General features: G+C 46.9%; 1 protein-coding gene across 5 annotated transcripts in view; it reads right to left on the minus strand.

The window, feature by feature from the left end:
- Positions 1–18,216, minus strand: part of ADAMTS9 (ADAM metallopeptidase with thrombospondin type 1 motif 9) — a 138,408-nt gene that overhangs the window by 51,671 nt on the left and 68,521 nt on the right. For all 5 annotated transcript variants that reach the window (XM_081183927.1, XM_081183925.1, XM_081183926.1 and 2 more), the window contains 8 exons: positions 17,119–17,283; positions 15,340–15,504; positions 12,662–12,781; positions 10,081–10,176; positions 9,751–9,918; positions 8,648–8,938; positions 7,632–7,793; positions 4,364–4,540 (listed from right to left, as the gene is read on the minus strand). In XM_081183927.1, coding sequence (XP_081040053.1) covers positions 4,364–4,540; positions 7,632–7,793; positions 8,648–8,938; positions 9,751–9,918; positions 10,081–10,176; positions 12,662–12,781; positions 15,340–15,504; positions 17,119–17,283 — 1,344 coding nt within the window. The remainder of the gene's footprint in view (positions 1–4,363; positions 4,541–7,631; positions 7,794–8,647; positions 8,939–9,750; positions 9,919–10,080; positions 10,177–12,661; positions 12,782–15,339; positions 15,505–17,118; positions 17,284–18,216) is intronic.

An 18,216-nucleotide genomic window follows, 5' to 3' on the forward strand; every position in this document is an offset into this window, starting at 1 on the left:
AGCGGAGTCTGTAACCTGAAGCGTATGTAACCTAAAGCGTATGTAACCTGAGGTACCACTGCAGTGGTCTTTTGAACACTTAGCCTTTGCATGCAAATTCATGTTTATATTACTTCATTATATAACGGATCAGTTCCGCTGCAGCAGGCCTAAAGCAGAGCCTATCGATCTTGTGTTCAGAAAATAAATACGCCTCATGACTCTATGATTATCAAAGCCAAGAAATCATTCTGCGAAACGTATTGATGATTACATTCTACTTTTAATTTCTCTGTCTCCTTTGGCCAGCATTCAAACATTGTAAATGCAATGCGACATTTTTATAAAATTAAATAACAATAGTTGAAAAATAAATACACTTCATTAACATAAATACATAAAGAGATCCATTCTGCTGAAGAAAAAAAGCTTCAGTCAATACTATACTCTTGTTTCAAAAGTGTCCAAAAACATGGAAGCAACACTCCATCTGGGACAGACGAAGTAGAAACATTTACAGCAGAAAGGTGGTGATAAATGTCAGAGCCAGGAGAAAGTGTGTGGCAACATGAAACAAAAAGACAACTTCTTTTTGTCCTCTACTACCTACAGCAGTAGCACATGGTTTCAAAACGAGGTAGACAAACATCATTGGTTGAATTTTTCAGGTGAAGCGAGAAATCTTAAGTTTAAGCTCATTTATCAGTGTTTTAGTTTTGTCTTCACTCAGCACCATTTGAAGCATTGGTCATCTAAACTGTAAGCAGCTTAAAGTAAGTTTGTGTGAAATTTATGTCCTTTTTTCACACTCTCTCTCTAAAAAAAATAAATCATGATTTGCAAATAAAGTGGCTCAGCCCTGCAGACTTTTTCTCTGGGGGATTTTTCATCTGAACGGATGGCTGGAATTTAATAAGGAACTCTGAATACTCGGATCACAAGACTCCCCACTGAAGAGCCAAAGACCATTTGTGTTAAGAACAGGAGGACAGTTTACTGTTCCATGCATCATTTCAAAAGAATGGGGGGAAGATCTGAACCTGGAACTATGTTTCCATTGAGCAGGACACCCAGAACTTAGTTCAGTTCTGATACTACCTGCCCTCTCACCTTCGGACCTTGCATGGTGAGTGGGCAGCAGAAGAGAATGGGCCAAGAGATTGCAGTTGTATTGTGCTGTGTGTGTGTGTGTGTGTGTGGCAAGACAGAGCAAGAGGACACAGATATGCAACTTAGGGCACATGTTACTTCTGCACCACAGAGTCTTGTCCATTTCAGGATCTGGCAAGCTTTCATTTGTGCACGTTAAGCCGTGCGCTGTGCACGAGACTTTATAAACTACGTTGATTACATTTTTATGGCAAGCTAGCAGACATTTGTGTTGTTGTTGTTTAAAAAAACTGCAGCACTACATTTAACTACACTTTGTACCAACAATTTAGATGTTTAGATGTCTAGTTCTCAGAGCTGTTTATATATAAAAAAGATGAAAATATCATTTGGGCTTATCCTATACACACAAACACACACACAGAGAGATAGAAGTATGCTTACTTTTGGAAGTGCTTCCCTGATTCTTTTTAAAACAACATAATGGGAACTGTGGCCTGCCTAGTTAAGGAATCAGAGAATCAGAGAATCATAGAACTGTAGAGCTGGAAGAGACCCCAAGGGTCATCTAGACCAACCCCCTGCAATGCAGAAGTCTGAACTAACTCATCCTTGACAGATGGCCATCCAACCTCTGCTTAAATACCTCCAGTGAAGGAGGTTTACTGAAGCCTGTATTTTAAATTCAAAGGGAAGTCTTACTATGGTGAGACAGAACTCCATTGGAATGGATCTAGAAGTTTCTGCAGGGACTGCTGCTGAAGGAGGAAATTGCCAGAATGCATATGAATCATACACCAGAACAATCTCAATGTCATAACCTTATTTGTTTGTTAATGTTCAAAGCAAGTGTAATCCAGTGTCAACAGCAGTCTTTGGTACATAGTTTTGGGCTAGAATAACCCACACTGTGCCTCCAGAAGCTGTGGACTACAACTCCCATCAGCCCTGGCCAGCATGGTCAAAGGAGAGAGGCACGATGGGAGATGCAGTCAACATCTGGAGGATCGTCATGTTGGCCGCCCCTGGCTTGGGGAGAAAGTCCAAGGCATGCAGATGCCTAGCCACACAGAGCCCATTTGCATTTAGCACCAACTCTGCCCCCTCAACATAGAAAGGGCTACAGCAGCACCTTGGATGAAAGTGTTTTATAGCACTGTCCCTTGTAATGATAAAAAGCACCATAGACATACAACTTGAGCAAATGTGCGGCTATTGACATTGTTTGCTGAGGTATGAAAGTGAAAAATGGCCACAGAACTCTCCATAGAAACAGCAGGGAAGGACGGAACAAAGGAAGGACTATTCCAGCAATAAGACTATGGCAGTTTTGGAAGTTCATATATTGGACGAAAAGGAGCTTCTTTTATATAAAGTGCTTTAGAGTCAGATTAGGACTTAAAAAAACCCAAAACCCTTTAAATTACATTATACCACAATAATGATATTTGGAGGCTGATTTGCATGAGACTTTGAATCGGGCACACTTATGGTTTCCTATCCAGCCATTATTTGCCAACGTCTTAAAATTATGTGGCTGGAGGCAGGGAATTAACTTACATGGGCTTCAAGAGCCCAGGAGAAGGTGGGATGAGTTCCTTCTGTCAACTCACATTCACCCATGCCTACTTTCCAAGCTGCAGTGGTTTCTTGAGAATCAGCACCCATGGGATGCTCGTGAAGAAGCATAATCTCTGTTGTGGGGAAGTTCACTGTGGAAGAAGAAGGAATCAAAAGACTGCCTAACCCCTTTGGTGGAACCTGTGAGACAAGGGCAGCTGTAATAAAGGTCTATCTTCCCCTTCCCTCTCCTCTCCACAGTGGGCCTGGGAAATGTACCTAAAAAAATATCTGTGCAACCATTTTATGGCAGCGTTCAGAGGGACAAGGCAAGTGGATAGGCAGCAGCAATGAGGAGCAGATGGGGAAACTTAAGGAGAAGTGGTCCTTTTGAGCATCTTGTCCAAGAGTTTCCAAACTATGGATCCAAGACGGATGCTACGTGCTTGATTCTTTGGACAGTGGTGTACGTGAGGAATTCTAAAGTGAGCAACTGTTCTCAGGCATACCTGAATTTCTGAAGATCAGGGGTGGGGAACCTGTGGCTCTCAAAATCGCTGCTGGACTCCAACTTCCATGAGCACAGCTGATCATCAGGGATGATGGGAACTGTAGTCCAATAACATATTGATGGCCACGGGTTTCCCCATCCTGGCAACAGATTGTGTTGATGTAGCTTCTCACACCAACATGGCAACACTGATCTACGGTAACAAAAATGCTCCAGATCTCTATTTTGTTACCCGCTTGTGTCTTTGTGACTGGGAAGGATTTTAGGTATTTTGACAATCTCTTAGGGATGGTTAATGTTGGGGGTTTTCCCCTCCCCCCATCTTTCTGGTGGGTTAAGAAGCATTGCGCAATGAGCTTATGAATATGTTTATGCCGTCCAATCAAAAGGGCTTGGGACAAGTAACACAGAACTTTTAAATCAAAACCATCTGCTGTTGTAAGGTTACTCTGAAAGGCAAGAAGCCAGTGTTAAAAGCATCCCCCTTTGGTCTTCATCACTGACATACAAGACAGACACCCAGATACACAATTATGCAATATGTTGCTATTAAAAATATTAGCTATCCTTTGATGGAGCCCAAAGGCAGCATCTTTCTGTGTCACTCTTACTTATTGTTGTGGGTTGTGTTTTTGTTGTTGTTGTTGCTAAAAAGGATGTTCCTTCATCTGAACAAGTAAGTTTGTACTATACAGTTCTAAATATACAGAAAGAGCTACATGGATGACAGCAGCTTAGCACTGGAATTATCCCGTAACTATAGTAGCTTTGAAGGTGGCTTGCTAAGTGTTAAAACAGGAGCTTAAAACAGATCTATGAAGACAGAAGAAAATGTTTTGGAAACAGTCGAATACTTCGACGACTCTCATTTGCTTGCAATGGGTTTCCTTCATAGTGAAGATCAGTATCGTGCAGCACTTGTCATGGGCTAATAAAATGTACAAACTTCATTAACAAGCAGAAAGTGCCTTTTAAAACGAACAGATTTCCTAGTTGATGCTCTTCCTGAATGCCTATTTATTTGGAATGCATCGTTTTGTTTTTTAAACACCTTTAAGTGCAGTTTCCTTTTTTAAAAACACGTGCACATGCACCAAGTATTAGCACCTTGACATTAAGGGCACTCATTCCGTTCCTATGAAACATCTGTGAAAATGACTAACAAAAAGCAACAACAACAACAGAAGTATGTTATGGCCGTACCGAGCTCCAAGGACCAGTATTCCAGGCGGCATCTCGAAGGCAGTCCTGCATATTGCACTGCTCACGGTCTGGTGGCTTGTCAAGGATTTCGCAGCTCAGATCAGTAAATCTCTCCCCATTGGGATGCTGGCACACAACCAGTCTTGTTCTGGTTCCTCCACCGCATGGCTTTGTACACTGGGGGGGAGGAAGGCAGTAGGTGGAGATCACATTAGCAATGGCTAGGTTCATTTATTGCTACTTTTGTCTTCTTTGATCTGACTCACAGCCAATTTAGATGCTGCTTTCCTTCTGATGTGAGAGACTCAAAACTCTAGACTCCGGGGGGGGGGGGGGGAATACAAACATATGCCTTATACCAAGCTGGACCCATTGGTCCATCTAGCTCAGTATTTTCTATAGTCCAGTTGTAGACTACAACTCCCATCATTCCTAGCTGGCAAGACCAGTGGTCAGGGATGATGGGAATTGTAGTCCAAAAACAGCTGGAGACCCATGTTTGGGAAACCCTGGTCTAAAGTACCTGGCAGTGACTCTCCAGGGTCTCAGGCAGGGACTCTTTTCCAGCCCTACCTGAAGACGCTGGGGACTGAACCTGGGACTTTCTGAATGCAAAGCAGATGCCCTACCATTGAGCTATGATTCTTCTTCTTCAAAATGAAGGCAGTGAGATCTGTATGTTAAGATGTGTATGAGAGCGTCCTGATCTGACCTCAATGTATTGCTACTTTCCACATGCCTTTATTTCCCCTCTGGGACTGTGGATGTGTGAGGGACTCCCACAACCGTACAATCTGGGAAAGAGAAAGCATCTAAATTTGCTCTCATGAGTGAAGTGAATGACACCTTTGTTATTTGTTTCAAAATAAACTGGGGAGCAGGTTCCAGATTACCGTATTTTGCGCCCCATAAGACGCTCCGGCCCATAAGACGCACCTAGTTTTTTGGGGGGGAAATAAAGGGAAAAAATTATTTCCCCCCCCAGGCGCGGGGCTGGGGCAGCCCGAGCTTCCCCCGACCCCAGCCCCCAAACAGGCAGCTCTCTGCAAGCCGTGGGAGCCCAGCGGTGGTTCCCGCTGCTTGAGGAGAGATCCGCGAAGCCTGCACGTGCTGGGATCAGCGCTTGCAGGCTTCGGGATGCCTGCAACTCTCCCCAAGCAGTGGGAACGTTCCCGCTGCTTGGGGAGAGATCCGCGAAGCCTGCGCGTGCTGGGATCAGCGCTTGCAGGCTTCGGGATGCCTGCAACTCTCCCCAAGCAGTGGGAATGTTCCCGCTGCTTGGGGAGAGATCCGCGAAGCCTGCGCGTGCTGGGATCAGCGCGCGCAGGCTTCGGGATGCCTGCAACTCTCCCCAAGCAGTGGGAACGTTCCCGCTGCTTGGGGAGAGATCCGCGAAGCCTGCGCGTGCTGGGATCAGCGCGCGCAGGCTTCGGGATGCCTGCAACTCTCCCCAAGCAGTGGGAACGTTCCCGCTGCTTGGGGACAGATCCGCCAAGCCTGCGCGTGCTGGGATCAGCGCGCGCAGGCTTCGGGATGCCTGCAACTCTCCCCAAGCAGTGGGAACGTTCCCGCTGCTTGGGGAGAGATCCGCGAAGCCTGCGCGTGCTGGGATCAGCCCGCGCAGGCTTCGGGATGCCTGCAACTCTCCCCAAGCAGTGGGAACGTTCCCGCTGCTTGGGGAGAGATCCGCGAAGCCTGCGCGTGCTGGGATCAGCGCGCGCAGGCTTCGGGATGCCTGCAACTCTCCCCAAGCAGTGGGAACGTTCCCGCTGCTTGGGGAGAGATCCGCGAAGCCTGCACGTGCTGGGATCAGCGCTTGCAGGCTTCGGGATGCCGGCAACTCTCCCCAAGCAGTGGGAACGTTCCCGCTGCTTGGGGAGAGATCCGCGAAGCCTGCACGTGCTGGGATCAGCGCTTGCAGGCTTCGGGATGCCGGCAACTCTCCCCAAGCAGTGGGAACGTTCCCGCTGCTTGGGGAGAGATCCGCGAAGCCTGCACGTGCTGGGATCAGCGCTTGCAGGCTTCGGGATGCCTGCAACTCTCCCCAAGCAGTGGGAACGTTCCCGCTGCTTGGGGAGAGATCCGCGAAGCCTGCACGTGCTGGGATCAGCGCTTGCAGGCTTCGGGATGCCTGCAACTCTCCCCAAGCAGTGGGAACGTTCCCGCTGCTTGGGGAGAGATCCGCGAAGCCTGCACGTGCTGGGATCAGCGCTTGCAGGCTTCGGGATGCCGGCAACTCTCCCCAAGCAGTGGGAACGTTCCCGCTGCTTGAGGAGAGGTCCGCGAAGCCTGGAGAGCGAGAGGGGTCGGTGCGCACCTACCGCTCTCGCTCTCCAGGCTTCAGCGAAAGCCTGCATTCGCCCCATAAGACGCACCCACATTTCCCCTTCATTTTTGGAGGGGAAAAAGTGCGTCTTATAGGGCGAAAAATACGGTAGGTCTTTTTTGTGGGTGGGAAGGTAGAGCAGGGAATAATAAGACATATGCATAGTTTCTGGGACTCTTCCCCAATGTTAGAGAGCCATCCCAAAGGAAAACACAAAGGTTGCTAAAATCTGGTTTTATCTATCTACACCTCTTAGTTTTAGGACTGATTCAGGTGTAATGTCTTATGAACTGCTGATTAGAGCGAAAACCAGACTCCGCATGTACCAGACTCCCTGCTCTTTGCATACCCAAATCTGGGGCTTCTATTATGGTTTATTAAACCACAGTTTCCTCTTATAGCCTAACGGGGAAACTGTGGTTTAATATACCTTTGCAAACCAGGCTATGGGACTGGGATTTTGATTTTACTTCCTGTGAACAGTAAACAGAGATTAAACCTGTTTCCCAGTTTGGATGCAATGTGAAAAGGTAGCTTTAGCAAAATCTTGGAAACCTTGAATTATGGTGAGAGGACATACGGCTAGGAGGAAGCCCACAGAAACATGGTTTGCTCCTGGTCTAATAACCATAGTTTATCCAGACGAACAACAGTAAGTCTAAACTATGTCTCAACAGTCCTTTCAGCACTACTGGATAAATAAGTGTTATTATTTCCAACGAGGAAAGGTAAACAAGCAGGATAATTAGAACTTCTGGATAACAGATCTTCTGTCGAAACCTATTGGCTTATGCTATTTTGTTGATTTTTTAAAAAAGGGTTTCAAGGAAATTCAAATACAGCCACATCTTTAAAATCTACAGTTAAGAATGCTTTGCCTTGGGAATGGGTTAGTTTTAAAAAAAAGCAACAACAACCCCAAATAAAGTAGAATATGCTCACCTCACCCCAGCTGCCATAGGCCCATTGTGGGCAGGGCCCTGATTCACATGATCTTTGCTCATCTGGTTTCATTCTTACATCACAGTTACTGGCAGTGTATCCATTTTCATCCTGGCACACGACAACCCGCCGTTGGAATCCACCAGCGCATGTACTGGAACACTACAAAACATATTTTCATATGACTGAGGAGGCTCCATCGATCTTAGCCCACAACTAACTTAAGCGATGTAGCCTAGTAAAGTGAGGAGTCCCAATGGCTATGAAACCTGCAGCCATAATCGAAAAGCCGTCTTCTTGATGGAGCGCCAGTGCCGTTCCTTAAAACTGTAAGATCAGACTCTTGGCATTAAAAATTCAGTTTGAGGTAGCATTAGCACAGCCGCTAAATTTTTTCTCTTTGACATCAAAGGCGTTTTAGGCAGAGAGTACCCTGTCCACTTTTATCAATGAAGGTACTAACGAGGGGAAGTCCAGTGGGAGATTTCAGAGAAGAAACAGATTGCCATTGCATTTAAATCAGTGCATTTTGTCTGAGAAGAGACACAGAATGTAGACACAACAGAATTTCTTTCTTTCTTTTTTTTTAAAGAGGCAAGTTGCTAGTCCCTGTAATGACAAGGACAATCTTGGCAACTTTGCAAAGCCTAAAAAATTAGGACAGTGCCGGAACAGGGCTTCTCAACATTGGGAGGACAGATGATAGGTTCCTATCACCACCACCACCCCATGGTTATTATTCCTTGCCCCTCTAATCCTAGTGATTGTGTAACTAGGCCCCTTCAACTCTTCCCATCCTCGTTGATAATATTTATATATAGTAAAATGCCTTGATGGTGTCTTGGGGTTGTATCCATCCTAGTTCTAGAATAGAATTAATGAACCTAAGTTAGTCCTGCCCATTAACTTCAGTGGGTCTACTCTGACAAGGACTAACATCAGATACAACCCTTAGGAGTGGAGGAGGCTGTAACCCAACTTGCAACAGATTAAGAGTATCTCCACCAGCTACTCACCGCTCCCCATGGGCCAGTTCTCCACTGGTTGCCTCCGTGCACATGTGCACGGCCTTGGTTTCGGTTCACGCTTCCACCCTGGTTGTTCTTTTGGCGATAGTCAGGGTAAGGGAAGGAAGGGATTGGCCTGTTGTACTCAGGGCTAATCTGCTGGCACGAAGGCGTGGAGCAATCTTGCTCCATTGCAGGGACGTCCTCAGCATCACACTCACTCCTGTCAACCATCTGGTCACTGTAATCGATGCAGACGACTTGCCGGGTCACCTTGCCTTGCCCACAGGTTACAGAGCACTGCGTCAATAAGAGGGGGAAACAGGGAGATCAACGTCCTTGGCAATGAGGCACAAGTTTTAAGAATCGCAGGACGAAACATATTTACGTAAAACTATTTTTTTTAATGTATGCGGATCCCATGTGGTTGTTGATTTCACGTGATTAGGAATATGGGAAGCTGCCTGATCCCATTCGCTCGTCTAGTTCTCAAGCAGGAACAACCAGAGGGGAGGGACGGTACAGCAGACTTGTCCCCCAGGAAGCAGTGTCACTGCTGTGAGAGTGCAGGATGGTATGGGTGGGGGGAGCACAGTTGGGGTGGTTTGGGGGCACTGGTGGAGGCAATCCAGTACTCCTGCCGCTGGTCCTAGTCCCTCACCATCCTGGCCGTGTAGCAGCAATGCTACTGCCAGAAGATAGGGTCCATGGCGGTGAAGGCCCTCCCCACTGCTCACTCTCACTTTCCAAGACCTCAGGCAGAGGTGATTCATCTAGCTGGAGATGGCAGGGGTTGAACTCAGGACTTTGTGGATGCACCAAGCTCCAGCCCCTTCCTTAACTTGTGTCAGTTGGTATAAACTGATCCTCTTAGTCCCCAGCTTTGCTGAACAAAGAAAAGCTCTGCTGCTGCTGCTGCTGCCGCCACTCCCAAGGGCAGAAGCACACTATTATAACTTCTGCTCCAACAACTACTTCTACTGGTTCCCGATTACAGGAAATTCTGCTGCCTCCGTTTTGAGCCAAGCGTTATCTTTAGAAGGCCTGACAAATGTTGAATAAGCAACAGGCATCTGGGAGAGACTACCCCTAAACAAGAGGAAGCTGCTTACAGGGCTCCACTCCATGGCCTTCCACTGTCCACACGGTGTCACAGAGCAGGCTTCTGTCGCTGATGGCCTTGGGAGGTGGAAGCAGGCGGCCTCGTCAGCCACAGAGCCTTGGTCGTCGCGGCAGCTGACGTATCTCATCCTGGTGCCTTTCCCGCATGTAGTTGAGCACTAAGGAAGATTGACAAGGAGTGACAATGGGGGTTGGAGGGGGGGAAGCAGCTGCCCCCTTTTTGACAAGAAGGGAAAAAAGCCCCCTGGAGTTGCAGGACTATTGGGGGGGGGGGTTATCAAGGGATCTCCTTGTAATCTACGCTGACCAGTTTAACGTACGGGAGTCCAGGATCCAAATCTCCACTGGGTTCTGTGGCTGCTTTGCTTCGTTTCCGGGCTTCCTGGGCGGAGACGGCATGGCACTGTCTCACAGTCCTATTTAATAGACGAGAACAGGGAAAAGCAAGCTATCAGCAATTCACAGGGATTTCAGTGTAGGTTAGATGGTTATAGCGATGCAGTGACGGAAGCGGAGAGGGGGGTTGGAGGGAGGAACCCCCCCATTACATTTGTCATCACATCTTTTGTTTGATACAAATGGCTCATCTTAACCCTAAAGGCGGATGCTCCTGGGGCATCTGCCAAGATGAGAATATACATGCCTGAAGGCTGTCACCTCGATTATTTTGCTCTAGCTGCATTCCCTCCCACTAACAAAATGCCAGCCCTCACAAGCATGCTAATTTACAGAAGCACCCATCATTACTATGAAAATCACTTACATAGCACCAAATTGCCCCATGTCCTGTATAAATCACAAAGGGCTTACAACCCGTGCCACTGGGATGAGGCCCAAAATCAATCTGAAGAGAAGACTGGAATTAGTGGGGACTATTTGGACGTCACAATAGAAGAAGAAGAAGAAGAAGAAGAAGAAGAAGAAGAAGAAGAAGAAGAAGAAGAAGAATAGTAGTAGTAGTAGTAGTAGTAGTAGTAGTAGTTTGGATTTGATATCCCGCTTTATCACTACCCTAAGGAGTCTCAAAGCGGCTAACATTCTCCTTTCCCTTCCTCCCCCACAACAAACACTCTGTGAGGTGAGTGGGGCTGAGAGACTTCAAAGAAGTGTGACTCGCCCAAGGTCACCCAGCAGCTGCATGTGGAGGAGCAGAGACGCGAACCCGGTTCCCCAGATTACGAGACTACCACTCTTAACCACTACACCACACTGGCCATGATTTAATGTGAAGGGAATGTCCCTCCCCTCAAGGTCACATGCTTCCCCCTCCTCTCCGCCAGTGTGCTCACGAGGAGATCAGAATCTTTCTCTTCCAACGTTAGTATTACATCTAAACTGCGGATTATGGCTAATTTTAACAATGGTTTGTTAAAAACAAGCCAGCTTTGTAAATCATGTTTGTTGTTGCTGCTCCTTTTTACTGCTTCAAAGAGGGCTTGTTTCGAAGAAATCAGACTGACCACACTTTGACAAGTTCAGACCAAAAGACAAGCTGCTTCTGAGCTCCTCCTTGTGGCCATGGCAGAGGAGGAGTGGGACACCTGAGCCCGGGGGGGGGGGGGAGAAAAAGGTTGGTTCCTGGCATGATGCTCTGAACCTGACAGATTAAGTACTGGCAAATAAATAGAAGGGCTCAGAGGGGAAAGTTTTAGATGAGAGAGATAGGAAACCTGTGCCACCCCCCACCCCCACCCCCACCCCGGATATTATCGGACTCCAGTTTCTATCGGTTTCAGCCAGAATGTCAGATGTGATGGGAGTTGCAGTGCAAGAACACCCCCGCTCTCCACTCCTGCTTTAGAGAGCAGCTGAGGTTTGGTTAAAATGCAGTTCTTGAGCAGGGCCCTGGAGGTACTGAGGAAGAGAAATTGGCAAACGCATCCTGCGAGGAAGGGGAGCAGCGAGGGAGTGAGATGAAGGAACTAAAGAACAATTCTTCCCAGAGATGCTGGGGCAATACGGTCAGATAGGCAGAGTACTACTACTATGAATAATAGTAATAACATACAGGAACACTGTATGATCGGACTGTACTACTCAGTTCCTGCTGCAGGCGAAGGACCCCCTACACATTCAAAAACCCACCCTCCAGGTGAAAAGCTAGCATACCAGAAAGAAGGCTAGACTGGTGACTAGGAGTCGCTGCCCAGGACCACATAACACCGGTCTTGAAAGACCTACATTAGCTCCCAGTACGTTTCCAAGCACAATTCAAAGTGTTGGTGCTGACCTTTAAAGGCCTAAATGGCCTCGGCCCAGTATACCTGAAGGAGCACCTCTACTCCCATTGTTCAGGCCAGACACTGTGGTCCAGCTCCGAGGGCCTACTCGTGGTTCCCTCACTGCAAGAAGCAAAGTTACAGGGAACCAGGCAGAGGGCCTTCTCAGTAGTGGCACCCACCCTGTGGAACGCCCTCCCATCAGATGTCAAGGAAATAAACAACTATCTGACTTTTAGAAGACATCTGAAGGCAGCCCTGTTTAGGGAAGTTTTTAATGACTGGTGTTTTAATGTATTTTTAGTATTTTGTTGGAAGCCGCCCAGAGTGACTGGGGTATAAATAAATTACTATCATCATCATCGCCATTATTATTATTATTATTAGGCTAAGCTGAAATCCTTGCCCCTAAAATGCTCATTTTTCATTGGGAGCGAATGCTTGCGACAGCATGCCACCATGCACCATACTTCTCCATGACCCCTCCATCACACCACGTGTGTTTCAATCATTTCCCAGCAAGTTTAATTCACCCCCTCCCAGTCGAGGCAACATCGGTGGCTGCATGCCCTTCCACTTTTCTTGACTGACAACACACTGCATCCACCCCCTTTCGCCCTTTGATTGAGATACAGATATATAAATGGAGATTCTCATGTGGCTGCCACATCAACGCACTTACCTGTACATCTGTTGGCTTCGTAGCAGCATTGCACTCGTTGTCATCTACCACGGACACGTAGGCACCGACCACGCATTTCACCGCTCTCATCTGATAGCCCTGCCCACATGTTGCAGTGCACTGCGGGAAAGGAAAGAAAGCTGTGGGGATAGCTATACGGCAAGCAAGCCTAAGGATGCGAGAAGGCAGCTTCCACTGAATCAGGCCAAAAGCCAATCTGGTCCAGCTTCCTGTTTCACAGTGGCCAACTAGACACCTATAGCAGGAGGAACGTGCTTTTGTGATTGCCAAAAGATGGGAACTATAGTTTTTATAGGACACAGAAAACCCCAGCCTGCCTCTATAGTTTCCCACAGGGAGGGAATTAATATCAAACCAGTTCAAATATATGCACTGTGTCCCAGGCTTCATAATGCACCTGCCTTAGTTCTAAATGCATTAAAAAGAGGCAAGGAAGTTCAAAGCACCTAACTTATTTGGCCAAATCCAGAGTGATTTAAAATATAAAAAAGAGCCCTTTCTCCTTCTTCAGTCGCTTCCATTTAAAATTAGGTCAAACGGTTAAAATGCGCTGCTTCCGCTGGAATCTTCCATGCTTCATTTATTCCCTTCAAATATACATGTGCAAGTGTTTAAATCATTTACCATACTGTGGATTACGAGCCTCACATAATCTCTGTCACATTTCTTTACCGATTGACTACTGCAACAACCTTAATAGAACACGATCATGACAGGAAGGCATGACCGGCTGAAGAGAAGTTTGTGTGGTCTGGACAGGTTTATTCATTTACTTGTTTTGAAAGTATAATTAGATGAGAGCTGTTGCTGCACTGGAGACTGGAGACGGCAAATGAAGTCTCTCCGACAGATTGCTTGGAAGTTCTCATTCTGTGTATGATGTATTGTTAAAAAGGAAAAGGTCAACACAAAAAGTTGTGTCCGTGTGGGTTGTTTTTTTTTAAAGGATCCTTAAAGCCAGCTCTAAAGCAGAATTTATCAAAACCTGCCTTTCCTTTCCAGTGCTTATTCTTAGCTAGATTACTTGCTTTCAGGATCACAGCTGCATTGCAGAGCGATGGACTTTCAGCAGTGGCTCACAAGGTGGGGTGGAGCTTCAGTGCTGGTTTCCAGGGAGGCCTGAGGTAGCAGGAGGTTGGTGTGGTGCAAGGTTCTGCAGACGCACCTGCACCATGCCATCCTACCCGCCACCTCACCCCTCTCTCCCCACCAGTAAGAAGCACTGGCACGCCTTCTGGGAAATGGGTGCTGCTGCTCTGCACCACCATTACTGTATGCTTTGCATGTACAGTGGCACCTCAGGTTAAGTACTTAATTCGTTCCGGAGGTCCATACTTAACCTGAAACTGTTCTTAACCTGAAGCACCACTTCAGCTAATGGGGCCTCCGGCTGCCGCTGCACCGCCGGAGCACGATTTCAGTGTACAGTGGTACCTTGGGTTACATACGCTTCAGGTTACATACTCCGCTAACCCAGAAATAGTGCTTCAGGTTAAGAACTTTGCTTCAGGATGAGAAAAGAAATCGTGCTCTGGCGGCGTGGCGGCAGCAGGAGGCCCCATTAGCTAAAGTGGTGCTTCAGGTTAAGAACAGTTTCAGGTTAAGTACGGACCTCCGGAACAAATTAAGTACTTAACCCGAGGTACCACTGTATAGGGATCCTTGCCAACTGGTATCCAGGCTGGGAACCACCTCTCCCTGAGAGCACATTAAGTGGTGGACTGCAAGTCTGCACTAACAACGCTGGTCTAAAATACCCACAGTCTGATTCAGCAGAAGGCATGAGTTCTTTGGAAGTCCAAGAACACTTTATTATTATGGTCAGCAAGCGAGCTAAGGCCAAGAGCCTCCATTTCTGTGATAAACATAAGACGGCAATGGATGTAAATATTTAAAGAGAAGGCACAGCACTTCAACAGCGGCATGAGGCTGGCTCCCCTCTGGTTTACATTATGAGTAATTGTGGTGGAGCAGTTTGGATGCCGGGCTAGATGTGGCTCCAAATCACCGCTCGCTGGGTCACTCACTCTTGTTCTTTGCTTAACCTAGGGCAATTGTGAAGGTAAAATGGGAACTGGAGCCATGAACGTTGCCTTGAACTCCCCCAAGGAAAAGCAGGATATAAATGAAATAACTCAGTAAGCTCAAAGTCTTGTTCCTCCTCCTGGAGGCTCCCAGATGTAAAAAATGCAAAAGCCCACCCAAAGAAACATTCATCAGTTTATATGTACAACACCTGATTTTAAAGAAACATAAATGTTTCCAAAGCAACTGCAAAAGTGGTCCAGAGATGGAAGGGAGGAATCTGGGTGAGGCCCGGGAAGTTATCCAATGGGAAGTTAACCAGCCACGTTGGTTGTCCCGGAAAGTTAACCAGTTGGGTGTCCCAGGAAGTTAACCAGCCACGTTGCTCTACGAATATTATATCTGTGTTCATCCATAGGCTATTTGTCCAAGTAACAAAAAGTTGCATTCTGCAGCTGCACCTGTGGCTCCACCTGTACCATTGGAAGCCTTGAGCCTCTCTTTTTGGGTGCTGGGACAGAAGTCATGACAAAGAGCCTGCATTTTTTAAAAAACACCACCCCAAAACAACATCTGCTGGAGTCCATGAAAAGCCCCATAGCAGTAAAAATGAGAAGAATGGCTTCAAATACCTGGCCCCAGGGTCCTACTTGCCATGCGGCACACTCCTGTTGCTGACAACTTTGCACAGAAACTGGTTTGCTCTCAGGATGGCAAAGCCTGTCATTCAATCGGTCTCCTCCAAACTGGCACCAGATCTGGCGGTGTTTGTGCCCTTTCCCGCAGGTTACCAAGCACTAAAGGAAGGAAACGGCAAGCTTTAGGCATGCATAAGCAGCTGCTCATCCAAAGCCAGTGCAACAATCACTGAAAAGCTAAGTAAGATTGGTAAGGTTTTTATGCAGTTGCCCCTGGGACATTGGAACTGAAGGACAGCAAACTCTGGCCTCTACTAATACCGAGGGGCCGAGGGAGCTGGTGTTTGTCCGCAGACAGCTTTAGGGGACCAAGGAAGAGCTGCCAAATATGCAGGACTGGTTGCAGAATGGATGGACCTGCAGAACAGGGAGAACACACCCATACTTCCACTTGTCCCATGCCTAGAAAGCATGGTTCCGAGTGGTTTCCCCTTGTCCCTTTCCCAGGAAAAGCTTACTCTTTAGCTCAAAGCCTGTTTGCGGCTAAAGAGCAGTTTTCCCCGGAGCAAAGCAGTGGAACATGTCTCTGTCCTCCACAGCCACTCCCAGAACTTGATAGCAGTCTCCCTTCACAAACCCACAACTGCACTGCCTTCATCCTAAATAGACAACCATTCCAGTTAGTTGTGACTTCAATGGGATTAAAGCCTCTCCCGCGTGTCAAAACAGGAGGTGGGTCACTTCCAGATTTCACCCCTGCTTTAGTCCCATAGAAATCATGACTAACTTGTATCATTGAGTTAAAAGCCTGATTAACTTGGTCTGGATTTAACCTGATATAGCACTGCAGTTCTAACACCAGGGAAAACCCCTTTTCTGCTGCCCTTCAATGAGCAGGAGGAGGATTTTCCTGCCTCCTGCCCTTTTCTCCTCCTTGCTGCCTTTCAAACAACAGGCAGTGGCTGATCTCTGATCTTAGCGCTGTAGTCTGACACCATTAAGATCAGATAGAAGCTTATCTTATTGCAATGGTGTTTAGCTCCAAGATTATGGATAAGAGATTTTTTATCTCCGATTTTAGAGCTTATATTGGAGATAACAGGTCTCTGTAACTCATGTTTCACAACTGTTAGCAGTGGTTTGCCCAAAATGGCCCCACAGACTAAATTCAGAGGTCTCACAGCGCTACTTAGGCCCATGGGCCAAAAGTTTCTCAATGTTGGACTAAAGTGCAACTAATTTAGGCTATAATCCTCAGCACTTACCTGGCACTAAGTCTCACTGAAGACATGTATAGGGTTACGTTTGCAATCCAACTCAATATATTTTTTTTGTCTGTGAGTGCAAATATTGATCGCACAAACCTTGAAAACCAGAAAGGTCCACAAGATATGATGTTTTAGTTGGACCTGCAAACATGTAACACAAAATGGCTTGCCACATGCAGCAGCTACCATTCAGGAAAAGCTTCAATGGGCTTTCCACTGGGCTTCAGATTCTAAGGCATTATCTCTAGGTGGTGAGGGATAATTCCAACCTGGAATTAAGGATTGCAACTTGACTACCATCCCTCACTAATCAAGGAGGAGGGTGTGAGCAAAGTAAATCTCAGACTTGTGAGAAGGAAAGGAAAAGGGATAAAGCAGCATGCACACCTTTTCCTAATGATGGTGGAAAACTGATTCGGGGTGCTTCTGACATTACTGCACTGCAGCTTTCCCGTGATCAAAATCTACCGTGCTGTTTACACCTTTAAAGCAATAAGCTCCTTACTTCTGACCAATCGCCGGTCTTCCACTGCGGGCACGAGAGTTCGTTGCATCGCTGCACTGTCACCTTCTCCTGCTGGCTGCATTTACTGTCCTCCAGGACGTCGTTGAAGGTGTTCATGCAGACAGCTCGGCGCCTCTTTGTGCCAACCCCACAGCTCTTGGAGCACTGGAAGGAAGAAAAGCAGAGTCAGCAGACAGCAGCAGAAAGGCCCACTCCCTGCTTGCCTCAGGTCAGGAGTGATGAGCTCCCATTTGTCAGGGAGTGCCAGGAGGTAGTTCAGAAAAAACGAGGTAGGACTCTCGTTTCAGAAAATCCTATCTATAATGAATAGTTCTCCCCAATTTTAAGCAATCGGGGGAATGTTCTTAAGTTTGGTCTCCAAAAGGTTTTATCACAGGGATAGGCAACCTAAGGTCCAGGGGCTGGATGCGGCTCAATCACCTTCTAAATCCGGCCCACGGACGGTCCAGGAATCAGTGTGTTTTTACATGAGTAGAAGGTGTCCTTTTATTTAAAATGCATCTCTGGGTTATTTGTGGGGCATAGGAATTTGCTCATTATTATTTTTCAAAATATAGTCCGGCCCACCACATGGTCTGAGGGATGGTGGACCGGCCCATGGCTGAAAAAAATGTTGCTGACCCAATTTATCCATTCTAGGAAACGGTGAAAATGATGAGCCCCTTTCACTTCTGTACATGGTATGTAACCTAACAAACTTACAATATTCAATTATTGCTATTTGGCTTGCTAGCCTCCAGTTGACTAACAACATGTTTGAAATCAAAAACATTTCGTCATTAACAGAGTCGTGCAAACACACACACACACACCAGCAGCTACAAGAATGTTTAGCGGCACACTGGCAACAAAACAACACCATCTCAGTTCATCAAAAGCTGGGGGTGGGGGGTAAGTCTTTACCTGGTGCCAAAAAAGATGTCAGTTTGGGAGCCAGGCGGACTGCACTGGAGAGAGCATTCCACAGACAGGGAACCACAACTAAGAAGGCCCTGTCCTTTTCATATATGTCTGTCTGTGTGTACACACACAGACACATTCAGTACAAAGAAGCATCAGTGGAAGGAGCCACAGTAA

The sequence above is a fragment of the Podarcis bocagei genome (assembly GCF_964188305.1).
Source record: "Podarcis bocagei genome assembly, chromosome: 2".
NCBI lineage: Eukaryota > Metazoa > Chordata > Lepidosauria > Squamata > Lacertidae > Podarcis > Podarcis bocagei.